This window comes from Vigna umbellata, chromosome 7, assembly GCF_029865625.1.
Source record: "Vigna umbellata cultivar VRB3 chromosome 7, Vumbellata_1.0, whole genome shotgun sequence".
In the NCBI taxonomy this organism is placed as follows: domain Eukaryota; kingdom Viridiplantae; phylum Streptophyta; class Magnoliopsida; order Fabales; family Fabaceae; genus Vigna; species Vigna umbellata.
The window spans coordinates 25,413,006-25,430,095 of record NC_142171.1 but is presented as its reverse complement, the minus strand read 5'-3'; the positions used below and the strand labels follow the sequence as shown (position 1 = coordinate 25,430,095).

General features: G+C 32.3%; 2 protein-coding genes across 2 annotated transcripts; one reads left to right on the top strand and one right to left on the bottom strand.

The window, feature by feature from the left end:
• The first annotated feature begins 33 nt into the window (after positions 1-33).
• Positions 34-3,419, top strand: LOC124819543 (ras-related protein RABD2a-like). The gene is made up of 8 exons (XM_088094445.1): positions 34-195; positions 987-1,059; positions 1,529-1,576; positions 1,656-1,703; positions 1,928-1,999; positions 2,099-2,254; positions 2,363-2,466; positions 3,116-3,419. Exons 1-8 carry the CDS (start codon positions 182-184, stop codon positions 3,210-3,212), a joined length of 612 nt encoding a protein of 203 aa, XP_087950571.1. The 5' UTR covers positions 34-181; the 3' UTR covers positions 3,213-3,419.
• A 6,522-nt stretch (positions 3,420-9,941) lies between these two features.
• LOC124824302 (RGG repeats nuclear RNA binding protein A-like) lies at positions 9,942-13,882 on the bottom strand. The gene is made up of 7 exons (XM_047296717.2): positions 13,478-13,882; positions 12,338-12,644; positions 12,169-12,234; positions 11,923-12,055; positions 11,470-11,625; positions 11,316-11,372; positions 9,942-10,432 (listed from the first exon to the last, which is right to left on the bottom strand). The coding sequence occupies exons 1-7, from the start codon at positions 13,671-13,673 to the stop codon at positions 10,253-10,255; spliced, it is 1,095 nt and encodes a 364-aa protein (XP_047152673.2). The 5' UTR covers positions 13,674-13,882; the 3' UTR covers positions 9,942-10,252.
• Between the last annotated feature and the right edge of the window lie 3,208 nt (positions 13,883-17,090).

The following is a 17,090-nucleotide window of genomic DNA, read 5'->3' as shown; positions in this document are numbered from 1 at the left end:
GATTTCCATTCAAAAGCACCCAAATCAAACCAAAAACTAAAATTTTCCCTTTTTCATTTCATTCTTCTCAACCCAAACCAACGTTTTTCTTCACCGAATTGGTGCCTTCCGTGGAGCACCGGATCTCCCTCTTCTCCGCCCATAACATTCCATTTTCTGGCGACTTCGCCGCTTTCCCGATATGAATCCCGAATAGTATGTTTCGTTTCCCCCTTCCGATTGCGCTAACAATTTGATCCCTTTTGTTATTGTTTTTCAAGAGGGTGTTTGTGGATGTGCCCAATTTTGTTTGAATGGGTTGGTTTCTGGGTTTCCAAATTTTTGTTTGTTAACCCTAGATTGGATCGATTTTTTCTGTTTGTGGTTGATTTATATTTTTGACAAATATTAGAAATATATGTATCTGCATGTGATTTGAATGAATTGAAAAATAATTGGCCTCGTATGAGATCATGTGATCAAGCGGCTACGATCTCATATATGTCTATGCGTGTAGAAGAATGTCTTGAAAGATGTCAATCTCTTAGACTTAGGAATTAGTCCCTGGCTCTTGATCAGGATACCTGAGCAATAAGAGTGAATTGAAAAAAATTAAATAAAAAATAGATAGGGTGTTTGTATTTTGTAGTGATTTTTTATCAATGAAATGGATTCATGGTTTGAATAACTTGGACTATAATTTTGATATGGAGAGATCATCATGCTATGATTAATCTGGGAGGGGTACTAAAACTATTACAGATTAACTGTTGCCGGATTTGTTCGTAACCTAATGTGCCAGATTTGAAATTAGAATGTAACGATTTTTGTTTGTATTTATATATTTCTTTAACTTTAATTGAAGGAGCAAGTGGTCGATCCTTTGTTGTCTGTGTATGATTTTGTCGTTATGAAATGGTCTTAGTTGATCTTTGAGGTGAGATTTTACGGCTGATTATCGGTCTAATTTAAATGAGAAACTTCATGTGATGCTGTTATTTATGCAGTGACTATCTGTTCAAGCTCCTCCTAATTGGAGACTCTGGTGTTGGTAAATCGTGCCTTCTTCTAAGATTTGCTGTAAGTTATCTACCGTTTGTTTTATCTTATATCGTAGTTTTTTTGTTGTTTCCTTCTACTTGTTTATCACGTTTTTCACCTCCTTATACAGTTTATATTCTCTCTCCTACCCAACAGATTTACATCCTTTGAGTAAACTTATTTGAAATGGACATTAACATCTTAGTTAAAAGTAATTACCCGCATATTCTATGTTCTTGGGTTTGGTTTATTTTGGGTGGGCATTACCTTCAGCCTTTTGGGTTCTTCTCTCTTGCTATTCTCATTGGTCTTTCTAAGTGAAAATGGTGTGCAGTTAAATGGTCTTGTGTGGTTATCTAAAGTACGTGTCATGTGACATTATGTGCGTAAGACTATAACCTTAATGCTTTGTTTTTCATGTTGTTTTGTCTTGGAGACGGTACACGAATGCTCAATACTGTTTTTTAAAATTACTACCTTTAATGTTAATTTCAATGCTGTGCTACAGGATGATTCATACATTGAGAGCTACATAAGCACCATCGGAGTTGATTTTGTGAGTAATATAACACCTTTTTAACTTGAACTCATTTGAGACTGTTGCTCAACTGATCATTACATTTTACTTTGTGCAGAAAATTCGCACTGTTGAGCAGGATGGGAAGACAATTAAACTACAGATTGTATGTATCTGATTGGCTTGATATTACTTTTTTAGTTGCTAATGTTATATTTTGCAGTAAGCTTGGGATATACGTTTAGTCTTTTGATGTGTCTGTTGTTCATTTCTATATTAATTTTGGAGATCCATATTTTTCTAAGATATTGTGTCACTACTCAATATGAGATTCTAAGTCACTGAAAGTCTTGATTATATTGACAGATCTTACTTGGTTTACTATTGTAGTGGGATACTGCAGGACAAGAACGATTCAGGACAATAACTAGTAGCTACTATCGTGGAGCACATGGAATCATTGTGGGTGGTGGTTTTCTTAGCTTAAGATTTTAAACGTAGAATGTTCCCTATCTTTGTGGGGATTTTGTTGCACTCTTCTCTAACTGGTTCCTTTCACAGATTGTTTATGACGTGACAGATGAAGATAGCTTCAATAATGTGAAGCAGTGGCTCAGTGAAATTGACCGCTATGCCAGTGATAATGTTAACAAACTTTTAGTTGGAAACAAGAGTGATCTGACAGCAAATAGAGTTGTATCGTATGACACAGCTAAAGTAAAACCTTGACTTATATCACTTTCTGCTTATAATTGTTGGAATGAAAATGTTCGTGTTCCTGAACATGCACATCTCAACCCACCTTTTGTTTTTCTCCTATTGCAGGAGTTCGCTGATCAAATTGGAATACCTTTCATGGAAACGAGTGCAAAAGATGCTACAAATGTGGAAGATGCTTTCATGGCCATGTCTGCTTCCATCAAGAATAGGTACTGTTCCTGTTCCTATTTATTATATTAAACAATATCACTTAAGCTAGGGTGCACTTCTTTAAGCTTGTTTAATGTTTGTTTATGATATATCTTTTACCGAAACTGCATTTCGTTAGCTATCGAGAGAAGCACTAAAGCAATTGTCTCTTTTTATTCAAAGCACGGATATATAGGACATCTATTTTTTAAAAGTTATAAAGCAGCACATGAAATAATTAAACTTTAGCATCTCAATTTAATCCTGTTTATCTTATTTTCCATGTGCATTTTTTCCATTGACTGTTGATTTGTGAAATTGGAAGTGAAAGACAACATAAAATTCTTCATAATAAATAAAGAACCAACAAAAATTTTCATATTTAGCATCTCAGTTACTTTTTTATCACTTGTGATGGCAATTCACACAGAATTGCTAATCTGCAGTTGGTAAATACAGATGCATACAAAAATAAATAAATAAATGTGCATGAATGATAGTTATTATGTGATTTGTAGCTCTCCAAAGTTCCATTTAAATCCTGAAATGTATGCCATATACTTCTTCCACGTCTAATGTAGTAGGTTAAGTATGACTAAAACACAATTTAACATTTTATTTTCTTGTTCTTGCAACTATTTTTCTGATGGTAACTTTACCCTTGTGCAGAATGGCAAGCCAACCTTCTGCGAACAATGCAAGGCCTCCGACAGTGCAGATCAGAGGGCAACCTGTTGGGCAAAAAGGTGGCTGTTGCTCTTCCTAACCTGATGGTGTTGAGATCCATTTTCTTTGGTCTGCACTTACCTTTTGCATGTAAGGGGTATGTTATTTCACTAAATAGTGGACCAGTGTCACATAATTCGTCCAGTGGTTTGGGAATTGTGGCGTAGGTGATCCCATTCTTTACATATACTCGAATGCTATGCTTGTGCTTAGTACTTGTTAATGATAAAACTTTATTCCTACTTTAGTCTATTTTTATTACCATGGCAATACTAGTATTGTGTCGACTTTGTGATTATATAACATGCATTAGTTTCATAGAACATCAGAAGAAAAGGTTGTGATGTGATCAATTACTGGTTGGCAAACAATAATCATGTGGAACATCAGTTTCACTAGGCTGATTCGGTTTGCTTATTGTTCCTTTTTGGCTTAGCAAATATATAAATAAAATAAATTTAAGTAGTCATAGTAAATATAAAATGCCTTGTTAGATATCAGCATAATGTTTCTTCTGTGGTTTTGTTCAGAGAAGAATGTGAAAGAAAGAAGGGAAAGTAAAATAGAAGAAAGTAGAATGATTTGTTTTAATTAAAATGGAACAAATTATATGTTTTTGGATTGTTTGTTACAAAATGAGATTAAGTTAAATTTTCTTGGAACAAATTATATGCTCTTGGATTGTTTGGTAGAAAAGGAGATTAAGTAAAGTTAAATTTTCTTTCCTTGTTTGATATAATGGACAATGAAAGCAAGGAAAAATGATCATTTATTTACATGGACACATTTACCCTTTGATGAAGTAATAGAATGGGAAAATCAATTTAAGGTAAATACATACTTAGAACATTTTTTTTTACGTAGAAATGATATTTTCTTTTACCATTATAAAATAAAGTGTATATAATAATAACACAAGAATTTGGGTAATCATTATTATGCAACTTGTTATTTTTATTAGTTATTTTATTTTAAAGTTTGAGCATTTTGAGGAGTGAAATTCTTCTCTCGTCACTTTATCGATTAATAAATTTGTATGTGTATTTTAATTTTAAAATTAATGATTTAACTATGTTTTAAGTTTTTCAAAAATTTATAAAATTTCAATTGAATTTCTAGTAAATTTTTATATCTACCTAATATTCAAATTTTTATATTTTTCAAATAAAGTAGTTTAATTTTTTTACATTTTTCAATTAAGGTATATTTAAACAAGAAGATAATTATGTTATGCAATTCATTTTGGATACTCAATATATATTAAAAATACATGAATTTATGAAGTATTTTAAAGTAAATTTTAATGTAATTTAAATTATAGTGATTTCCTTTACACCTTAAAACGGGTCTTCCTTTCTCTTAAATATAGATTGTTTGGGCTAAGTTTTTGTGTGGAATTCCCTCAAGTTAATTTTTATGCTTTTTTTTTCTACGCCTTTTATGAGATAAATTTTTGTTTTATTTTTCGTCCCTCAATGTTTCATTGTTTTTTTTTCACCATTGCTCGTAAGATCAAATTAAGAACCAAACGAGTTTAGTTTGTCAACTTTGCTCAAGATTGGAGATGTTCAAAAAGGTAAAAATGGATTAAAAGGAAGTTTTCTTTAATTTTTTAAAAATTTTGAATTTAATAGTTTGATTCAAATTTCTAACTAAAATCAAAACAAACTCGATTGATGAATTTAAATATGATATTACACGTTTAAAAATAAGATTTAATAGTCTTTTTTGTCTCTAATTTTGCTGAATAATGGTAATTTAGTTTCTTGTTTTAAAAATGTATGAAATTTTCACTTAATAAATTTTGTGTCAACGATCATAAATTTTTTTTCTCACTGCTTTTTTACCGTGTTGTCAGTGCTATCTTTTCTTCTTTTTTTTTTTAATACCAAAAACAAAAGTGTGAGAAAGAAAATAAGTATGAAAGGGTAACCCTCCTTATTAAATAAAAAAATTATCTTTATTTTGTCAAACAAATATCAATTTCGCGAATAAAATTCCTCACAACGACAGTAGCTTATCTTCTACAATTTTCTTCTATGAAATTAATTGTCATAACTCTGTTCAATCAGGTAAGTCTATATCTCCAATACTAATCATAATTCTGTTTTTCATTCACGCATGTGGGATCCTTTGTATTCGAGGTTGCATTTGCTATAATATTAAAAACACAATTTTCTATGATCACTTTTCTGATCTGTGACGGAGTTCGAAGTATCAACATGTATTTGAATTCATTTTTTTTTATAATTCATTGATGGGTTTCTCTCTATCTAAACGTTTCAGAAAGTTATATATTCTAGGCTGTAATACTGAGATTTAGAGGTAATGGATTTTCTTCTTAAATTCAAGCATTGGATTATAATTCAGTGTTAGCTATCTCCCCTTTTCTTTTTCCTTGGTCTGTAATATTAGAAGATTTTTTCTGATTTTTTCTCATCAATTTTAATTTTCGCGTTATCATAACTTGCAGAGAGATTGAGAGTGGGAGAAGTGAGAACAAGGAAAATGAGAATATATATATATATATATATATATATATATATATATATACATATATATAGATTTATATATATAATAGGTTGGTGATGGAAGTTATATAATATGTGGGAGGTTGGGAAAGTAGAAAAGGGTATGAGTTATATATATATAGGAATAGTTTAGTAGGTGAAAAAGTAAACTACCATGGAAAGAAGAAAAGGGAAAAAAAGACCAAAAACTGATAAGAAAGAAAAAGTCTGTTGCAGAGAATCACATGAGAGAGAGAGAGAAAAAGTTAACGATGTTGGTAAGTATTTAACGGAAGAAACAAAGTTGACTCAAAATTTACTAAAGGAAGATTAATTTGACACACTTTTAAAAGGAGGGACCTAATTGAGAAAAATAAGCAAATTTAGGAATAAAAGAGACTATTAAACCTAAAAATAAATAGTAACTAACAAAGTGTATATAGGTATCTTAAATGTTGTTTTATGTATGATTGTTTTATGTATAATGTCAAAACCCTTAATTTCTGTAGAGTAGTGGAAGCCGGGTGGAGGGTGAGGATTTAGAAATTCAGAAAGTGGAAGACAGGTGTGAGCAGCAGATTGGACCGATCTGTTTTTTACGGTAGTATTTAAGTGAAAATTTCAAATCTGGTGCCACTTTCTGCATGCACTCTCTTCCTCAACTTTCTGAACTCTCATTTTCTCCGCCTTCTCTCTAACTTCTCTCTAAATTATCCTTCTTTCTCTACAAATTCTCACGTTATCCTTCATCTGATCATTCATCAGATTGTGTCTGAGATTGGCTGGTAGCAAGAGTCCTCTTTTCAAATCGATCAAGTGGTGGTTTGAGCTGGTAGTCTTTCTATTTTTAAGAAAATCTAAGTTTCTGGCACATGCAAACCAAGTTCTGTTTGCATGTGTTTATCTTCTTCTTTTAAAATTTTGATCACATTTCTGGTCTTGTGCTTGGTCTGTTTTGCCTCAACCAGTGAATCTTAGGTTCTAAGACTTTTGGGTACTTAGCAAATTCTTCATTGGGAGCGTTGCGTTTTGTTACGAGGTAAGGGAAGCTATTTCATTTAATTGTTTGAGTGATGATTCTGTGGTTGTGTGAAAATTGAATGATTTGATGATTTGGTTATGTTGTATGAAATGTTTTGTTTATGAGTTTGGTGATCCTGTATAATTTTGTAGAAGTTTTGCAAAATTATGCAGAAAAGATGAGTGTTCGGTCTTGACCGCTCGGTCATGGTCAGTCAATAATTCATTACTAGAGTTAGATTTTTTTAGAGCCTTACCCGTGTATGGCCGCTCGGTTTTAGGTGAGTGATTGGCATCCTAGTGATTTTTGATTTTGTAATAATGACCAGTCTTATAGGGTTGGGTAGTCTTTTGTTAGTGATCGTTCTTATACTAGTGTTAGATCTCATACTTGTATTAGGCTTAAATGCATTAGGTTATAAGTGGAAAGTAGTTCCTGTACCTAGTTAGGTCATATTGTTTTAACGTTCGGTTTCCTTAAAAGTATTAGGTTTGAGGAATAGTATTTAGGAGTAATATTAAGTGTTCAGACTAAACTGTAAGGGTTTGTTTTAGTTAATATCGTGCATTCTTGTTTTGTGGATATTAAAATACCATTTGGTCCTGATCTGTGACTAGTCATATACCGTTCGGTCTTACACCAAGGGTTCAGTAAATTATAAGGGTTCGGTCTAAGCTCTAGGGTTCGGTTTTGTAATAGTTAGTGAGTTTTCGTTCAGTCATATTCAGGGGTTGTGTTGTTACGTTCGATATTCTTCTCTGAAAGCTTGTTTAGTCTTTAATTATTAATTGCACTATTTGACTCTGATTGCTTGAGATGGTTGTATTGATCTATTGGGTATGAGAAATTATGTTGTTATTTAAATAAGGTATATGTTTATGGTATTGTGAAAGAGAATTCCAAGGAGGAATGTCTCAATGAAATGTGTATTGAAGTGGTAAAATATGAATATGGATAGTGAAACACACGGAGTTCATCATGATATTATGATGATTACCAATTCTCAAGTAGAGATGGGTAATGCATTGTGTGAGAATGGCAAGAGGTCATAGCCCATAGGTTCTTGGGTGAGTTATAACAGACTAACCTCGGGTGGCAGCTGATGGTTTTCCAGTTACTACACCATCCAAGTGCATGAACGGCCTCAAGCTACATATTCATACCCGTATGGTCAAGTTAGGAGTTCGATTTATGCATGTAATATAGTGTCCAATCTGTATATGTATATTTGTATTGGTTTTGGTATGTTATAGTGTTCGAATTTGTATTGTTTGTATTGGAACTAACTATAGATATGTATGCCCAATTAAATTTATCGTAGCTTACCCTTATTTCCTGTTTCGTCCATGTTTCCGTTCGGTTTTCTCTTGCTTTGATCATTCTTTTTGGATATGAGCAGAGGGGGAAGATTGTACGTTGGAACAGGAGTTGGATGACGAAAATCCTACTGAATAGACCATGACCGATCGGTCATGTGAGTAGTATTAGTTTTGGGTGAACCGTTCGGTTATCACTTTAATCATGTAAATAGCCGATCGGTTATGTGTTTAGTTTTGCAGTAGTATAAGAAGTGTTTGTAAAGTTTAAAATTTTATGGTTATTTTGTGATAACGGTAAGTTTAACTTTATTAATGCAGTAACTATTCTATTACATTATTAAATAATGACACCTGTATATAGTTTTGTGCTATATTTTTAGGATGTTACATATAATATTCTTTTACTTATGAAATTATTTTAACAAATTTTTTAATTTAGTTATATAATTATTTAATTTATTCATTAATATGGAAGTTATAATTACGAATTTATAAGAAAACAAATCACATTTCTATTTGATAATTTTCCTGATAAATGTTTAAAGAATATTTGTAATTCTTTCAAAAATATTTAATAATTTTATGATAATAAAATCTATGAAAACTATTAACAGTTTAATCTAACTCTTGTAATAAACTAAAATCAAACTAAACTGCATTAAACCAAGTACACCTCCACTTAAAACTACAATCATAACATACAATGAAAAAGGAAAAATATCCTTTTAACAACTTTTTTTTATAAGGTTTTTACAACGTATGTGATAACTTGTAATTGATTGATTTTAAATATATAAACCAAAAAAACAGTGACCCATTCTATTTTCAAAAAAAAGTTAACTTATTATAGTCCCAAAAAAATACAACCTATAGAAAATAAATCATTTTTTATGAAAAATAATAATTCAATTGGCACAATCAAAAGATCAAATAGGTAATAATCAATATTTTCAATTAGGGAAAAAATAGATCTAATTATATAAATCTAAACCAGACAACTATAAGAGTACAATTTTTTCATCAATTCGGAAAATTTTGCTAACTAATGTCATGTATCCAATATTTAAAGTGATGAATTGTTAGAAAATTCCGAAAATTTCATTACAAATAGAAAAATTATGTTAATAATTCAAAAACTACTTCATCTTTGTAAGAATCAAATTACGTAGAGCACCTTTGAATTTTATTTTTTCCCTTCCATTGTTAAGTCTTGATGATAAATTATTATTCATCTAACCCTAATTTTTGGTTTAAAAAGTAAACCATAAAGCATTTTTGTTTAAATAAAAAATCACGAAGTTAAGCAAATAGACAAAAGTAACAGTTTCAAATTATTTTAAAAGAAACATAAAAACTATATTTTAATCACAAAATACTTCATTTATCTGCCATTATACGAAATGGACAAATATAACATTTCAAGATGGGACACCAATTGAAATAATCCCATTTATTGTTGTTAAAAAGAATACAATAACGTAAATATTCCTAACAAAACATTATGAAATCACAAAATCAACCTAATTGTTCCCTGTACTTACGGATATCTGATTCTGTTTATTTGCAAAACTCTTTAAAAACATACTCAATTTCCTCAAAATACGGTCAACTTTATATGAAGAACGAAAAACATTACTAATAATAAAACCCATTTAAAAACTAACCATCTTTTTCAGGAAGTGTCATTAAAACAAAAAAAAAACTTTAACTCAAATTTAAATCTCTCAACCATTTCATTTTCAATTAAAATTCTATTAACTTTTCATCTAATAAATTCTCAAAATTTAATATTTTCGAATTAAATCTCTATGATTTAAACTTTTTATCTATTAAATTGTTTCAGAGTTGTGAAAAACAACAAATGCAGTTAGTTTTGAAAGAAAAAACATGTGTTGTGCATATAGCAAAGGTTGTGATAGTGAAACCAAAACTGAGAATTCAATCTATAAATAAAAGGAAACTCAACAACATTTATGTCTTATCCGTCACCATATAACCCCCCCCCATAGTCTCCACCGTTGTAAAAACAGTAAAACATAAGAAAAAGGCTACAAGGACAGTGACCGTATGAAGAACAACCTAAATTTACATCTTAAGGCATAGAAGTCAAATAACCTTTCTAATTCAGGAAATCCAATTACCAAGTTTTCTTTTCCTGCTCAACACCAAATCAGAGAACCCAAAATTGACAAAAACGGACAGAGAAATCTCAGAAGGGTTCTGGAAAACCTCACTTGCCACCCAAAGTTGGGAATTGGCCAGGATCCTCAATTGATGGAGCTGCAACATTGCTCCCTGCATTTCCACTGTATCCTCCTCGAGCACCACGACCACGTCCTCTTCCACGACCACTTGTGTTGTAGTACCTTTCCCCTTCAGCTGGCTTCAGAAACTCATTGATGTTCACAGACTAAGATCATCAAAGTCCAACAAACAAAAGTTAGATATTAGCATATGAAATCAAGAGATTGCCTAATACACCAAGACATGAACAAATGGTAAGTCTAACAAAAGAAACAAAAATTAGATGAAAGTAAAAAATATTAGCATATGAAATCAATAGATCGCTTAATAGCCTAATGGACCAAGACATAAGAAAATCTTACAAAGCTAACACAAGTTGAATGAGAGAATGAATAAAACAAAGTACGAGTAAAAATATTGTTCAGATGGATAATAATAATAATAATAATCATAAGGGAACAACTTTATAAACATGCATTGCAACAAAATCTCTAGTGAAACAATGGTGTAAATAACAGAGCTTAGCTATAAAACCAAACATGGCGTGAACAAGGTCATTATAAACATTGAATTTCAACACTATTAAAATGAAGTTGGATGATGGCTATGAAGCTCTTCACTGTAATAACTTGCCAAACTGAGATTACAATTGCAAGAAAAGAAATTAGGAGACAAAAAAATCAGGCTAAATGCTAGACAGCATGCCCAGGTAAAATATATTTTAAATATGTATATATACTACAGGTTTCCAACATAGAAAAACTGTTACAGAAACTTTAACGTTCCTTGGCAACTGCGATCATTTTTCATCACTTTCTGTCATAATCATTACTAAAACAGATGGCATCGTCCAAACAAATCAGTAAACTAAGTACTAGAAGACCTTATCCCTCAAATTTGGTCTTTGAAATGTGAAAGTTGTTAAATTAAAGTCAGTGTTCAATATGCTGCTACTGAAATGGTAAAAAGATATACTACAAGAAACAAATATAATTTGACGAGCTTAATGTAAAGTAATCAGAGACAAACAAAAAGTGTTACAAAGTCACCTTCTTGGATCTCTCCTCCTTCTCCAAAGCATCTTTACGCTTATCCTTTTCAGATCCCTTAAAAAAATTGAAGTACCAAAGTATATCATTAGGCATCATTAATTAATATAAAATGATTCCAAATGTAGGGCAAAATGGGACTAAAAAATCTCACCAATTTAATAAATATCTCATCATTGTCTTTCTTGTTTGACAGTGGCTGCATGGTTGCAAACTCCTTGATATCCACCTTTCTTGTTTCAGTCTTGAGCGCCTGCAGGGCCTTCCTTCTCTCTTCCAGCACTTTCTCATACTCTTCCAGGGTCATCTCCTACACAGTTTAAACTCCATTTAACAATGGATGAACAATAACCTAAAAATATAAATTTCAAATATAACCCACTTAAAGCATAATGCATACAAGCAAGGAAAAAAATGCAATCAAAGCTTAATTTGATTGCAGTGACAGTGAGATGCACAATACAGAACCATAGCTTAATTTGCATGACCTATCACTCATTCATAAGACATTATGTTTGTCTCCTGATCATGAACTGCAGAAAACCTAGAATTTGCAGCAAGAGACTCAAAATAAATCGGGGAAGCTTTAATGGAACTGATTATTTACCTTATCCTCTGGTTCCTTCTCTTCATTTTCAGTAGCAGGACTGTCCTTGTTTCCACCTGCAGCATCTTCCTCACCTACAGGCTTCTCATCACCTAAATTCTTTTCAGTTTCATCCGCCACTTCCTCAGTGACCCTATCGCGTTTAATATCAAAAGAAAGAAATCACCATAAGCGTTCAATTGGATATATATAGAATCGTTTTGAAGAATTTCTTATCAGATCTTCATTCCTATTAACACTGCTTACTGAGCAATTTCATCAGATTGGGTACCCCAGTTTCCACGTCCAGCGCCATCCCGTTTGAATTCATTTCTGCAATTAGATCAATTGATAACATTATATATGTAGAGATAGAGACAGAGAGAAACAGAACTAAAGTAATCAAATATTAGTTATTTATGCATTATAGTGTTACCCTCGTCCAGTCCCACTATGGCGTTCAAAGGCTCTTCTAGGGCGTCCATCATCACCAACTTCACCATTGCTAAAACCTCCACGACGACCACGACCACTGCCACGATAAGGCCCACGTGGTGCACCATAACCACGCCTTTCTGAGGGATTCCCAGCCTCCCCTTCAAAAGATCCTTGGTTAGCAGGGGCAGATGAGTTCTCTTCATTGGAAAAATCACGACCAAAGCCACTGCCACCACCCCGCCCACGTCCATATCCTCGTCCACCTCCTCGGCCACCATAAGAGGTTTCATTTTTTGCCTCCCTCACTATCGGTAAGACAGGAAAAAACCATGGGAAAAGCAACACAGGAATATCATCAATCCAGTGGTTCTTCAGGAATCAAGTTAGCAACAAAAACAAGTTGAAATAAACTTAACACTGAATGAAAGGTCAAATATACTAATACTTGATAATCTAACTACAAAAGATAAATAAACAGGGAATCAACAAGTAAATAAATAATTAAAGAGATTCAGTACATACCAATAAACAAATCTAACTTTTAAAAAGCTTAAAGATTAAGGCTATCAGGGACATATCACATGATCTAAACAAATAGTCAACAACCAAAGCATGTTCAACCACATACGTTAACACACGACAAGTATCATAAAAATCCCCAATAAACTCTCACACGCTACCATACATAACTCCTAAAAAACAAGTAATGATGAAAAATTAATACATTAAATACATTTTATCACAAAATACTAAAAGAACAAAGGTCCATACAAACCACGGGACAGTAACAACAAAATCCAATCTAAAATAAAAGCCACGTCTTTCCTAAAAGAGAACAAATTCATAAAACCCATTTTTCCCTTCAACCTCATTAATTTACCCAATCCAAATAATAAGACAAAAAACAACTTTCAATTACATAACAAAATGTAATGAATAAATGAAGCAAACTAAAATAAATAAATAAAAAGCCGCTTCTTTTCGAAAACTATGAACAGGAAAATCTCCTTATTCCCTTAAACCCCATCGACAAAAGCCACGATTTCATGACCCAAATAAACACAATGAAGAAAAAGCAAAATTCAATTACGATTGAGGAAACAAAGAATGAAAACAGAAACTAAGGCACGAAACTAACCAGCCTGAGTGGGAGGAACTGGCTTGGAAGGCAACTGAGCCGGCTTGCTCTGCTGAGCCACCGCACCAGCGCGGGGTCCAGCCTTGCCCTGCTCTTTCTTCGGCGCCGCGGCGGCCTTCAACTGCTCGGCCGCGATCAACTGCGACGGGTCCTCCGCATCGTCGCCCAATAAATCAAAGGGATTGGCAGTGGCCATTTGGAAAATCAACCCTTCTCAGGAAAACCCCACAAAGCTTACTTCTTTCGACAGCACAGAAAAGGTTTAACTGAAGGAGGGTTCCATGGTTGATTTGAGACAGAAGATGAAGATGAAATGAGAGAATGAAGAGTGAAGAAAGAGAGTGAAAACAAAACCCTAGCCGCAGGGGAAGAGAGAGGGTGAGATGAGAGAGTGACGCTAACCTAATCTCTATCTTCTCAATTTATTTATGCTTCCGAATTTCCTTTCCAGTTTTTTTTTTCTTTTACAACACTTATTCTGCAATTTCCAAATTTTTCGTTTTCTTACTTTGAATAAATTTGTTAATAAATATACGAAGTTACCAATTTGTTATACTAATATATAATGTTATTTATAAAATATGGTTTTATGATAGTAAACAAATGTTATAATATTTATTGATTTTTATATAATATTTTCACTTCATTTGTTAACTTATAAAAATAAAAATACTCTTTTTTTAAATATTAAAATTTTATCATATGTATAATTTTCATAAATTAAAAATCACTTAAAGTAATATATATAAAAGGATTTCTTGTTTTCTAATTTTACTCTTTAAATATTTTTAAAATTAAAATAAAGCTTAAATACTATTTTGGTCTTTATTTTTGTTGATTTTGGTCAATGAGATTCATTTTTTTTAATGTTTAGTGTCATTCTAATTTTGATAATTTATGTTCAATTTTGTCTTTTTTTCATGATATTGTATAAATTGTTATCGGCAAATTGTACACATTAGCCATGTTTGAATAAGTTATTCGATTTTTTTTCTTACATGACCCATTACAATATATATGTTGTCACATTATCATCTTCAACCTCCCAACACATCAGAAACCATAGCCACCATCATCTGTCACCATGCACTTCCATTACACAACATTAGTGACGTGCCATCTTCGTCCAAAACGCATTTTGTATTCATAGAAACTCGTGATTTGTGCACGTTGTATTCATAGAAACCCGTGATTTATTTTACTTGGCTAATTGTGTCCATTAATAGAGGACAATCATATCATCACTCTTATTCTCGTATGTTTACCATAATGGAACAATTGACTCTAAAATGGGGGTTTAATAAAATCTAGAGACTCTTTTTTGCATAATACTAGACCAGAATGTCTAGTTCACAAAGACAATCACACAAACATTTTTATACTAATTCACCCAAATTCATGAGCAACATCTAGTTCTCCTTTCAGCACACAACTTAAGAGGTTCCCTTAATCAAACAAAAAGATTACAACGAGTTCACCAAACTCTCTAGGTTATCTAACACCCCAATTTTTGGAATGTCACGGGTTATTACAAAACCGGTAAAATTCAAAATTTATCATAGCGCAAAAAAGTATTTTTTCAAAAACCTTAACGTTTCAACGTTCATAATTTATTCAAAACATAATAATTCTAAAAACCTTATCCAATTATATTATTTCAAATCATAAAATAACGAAGGAAATAACTCAAATTATATTGTCTTAACTTGTAAAACAAAATAGTTTTAATTGAAATCCCAAATTTGTTTCTCGTCCTCTCTCGAGTCTATCACGTCTCTAAAACATCTATAGCATCATCTGCTCACGTATAACGCATCATACGATCATCGTCGATAATTTCATTCACAAACACAAAGAAAAACACGTATGGGGTAAGTTATCAACAAAACAATCATAACAACAATATGCATATGCAATCGAGTAATCTCACAATTCAACTAAGGATCATGCTTTCCTGCCACACAAGGATAACGTAACCACTATTACCCCCACAAAAGGAAGATTTAATATCTAAACAAACAATACCTATTCGCAGATAAAAATCAGGATTTACTAGGTACAACAAGTAGATTTATCTCTTACTCTCATGCTCATCAACCACACACTCAAGTACACCCTAACACTCACCCATGCTCCAATCTCAACTATAAGTCAAAACTGACCCTAAACATTGTTGGAAAAGCTGACAATAAAGAAATAAAGATCACGAACAAAGGATTTTACAAGGCGTGTAGATCATTGTCCTTAAGGACTTATCCGCGATGTATTGTGCAAGCCCCCCATGATACAATAGGAACTTCTCAGAATTTTCTGAGGATATCAAAACTAGCAAAAATCTCTAAAAAGAATATAAAATAAACCCAAAATATTTTAGGAAGAAGAAAAAAGAAAGAATGAAACTAAGAGAAGAGAGAATGAGAGAAGAGTGGTTTTTGATGATGTATTTTGGAGTAAATGAAGTGCTCTATTTATAGAGCATGATGCAACTGCCTAGCTTCGAAACTTGCGGATCAATCCCACAAGGGATGCTAGTCAAAAACCGTTTCAAGAGAATAAAATAAAAGAACATGAAAATGATGCCTTCACTTGCGGGAAAAGATTTTGTAATCTCTAGCTTTACAGTTTGACCATGCAGTCTTCAAAGTTGTTTTCTCTGATAAAGTTTTGTAATATATAGACTTTTTAATAACAAACACAACCATTAATCTAACTCTCTGATTATCATCACATTTCACAACTCTTCAAGCTTGGTCCACGTTCATTCTTCATCAAAACGGATTGTTTCTAGCTAAAATACTCTGTGATAATCGATTATCACTTACGATAATTGATTATCTTAGTGGTTCCATACAACAAATCACCAAAATTCAACACGTATGAAGGGATAATTGATTATGATCCTAGATAATCGATTATTCCCACGAATAACCACATTCCTATACCAAAACTTAAGGTCCAATCCCTCATGTATTAATCCTAAATCATGTGAAAACATGCTCAAGACATCATACATGCATTCCATCATAGACCATTATAAACACACTCAAACACATACTTTACATCCTTTGATTCATCCAATCCCATCTCTACACATATTATATCTCCAACAAACCCAAAAACACTACACATATTTATCATGCTATCTTTACATCATGAGTTGACATGGTAAAACTCCAATACCATAACTTTGTTCCCCCTTAGCATTAACCATATTATGGAATAACCTAACAAAACCATACATACATTCATAGGGAAACTTCATCATAATATGACATAAATCTTATTCTCATGCATACACAAATCATTTCCCAACAACAACCATAGATAATATCCATATTATTCACACATGCATCAAAACTAGAATTAACCAATCAAGATAATAAAAATACATGACATACAACAACAAACAAACATAGGTAAGCTTCCCCCATACATTGGTCAATCCTAAGGCTTTATCTATAACTCTAAAACACCACCAATCTTCCTTTGCACTAAGGGTTTTTGTTGTTCTTTCTCTTTTCTCCCAAACGTCTCTCTCTCATTTGCTTCTCTCTTTAATGTATAGTTTTCTAGGGTTTCTAAAACACAAATGTCACCCCTTTTTTTCTAGGGT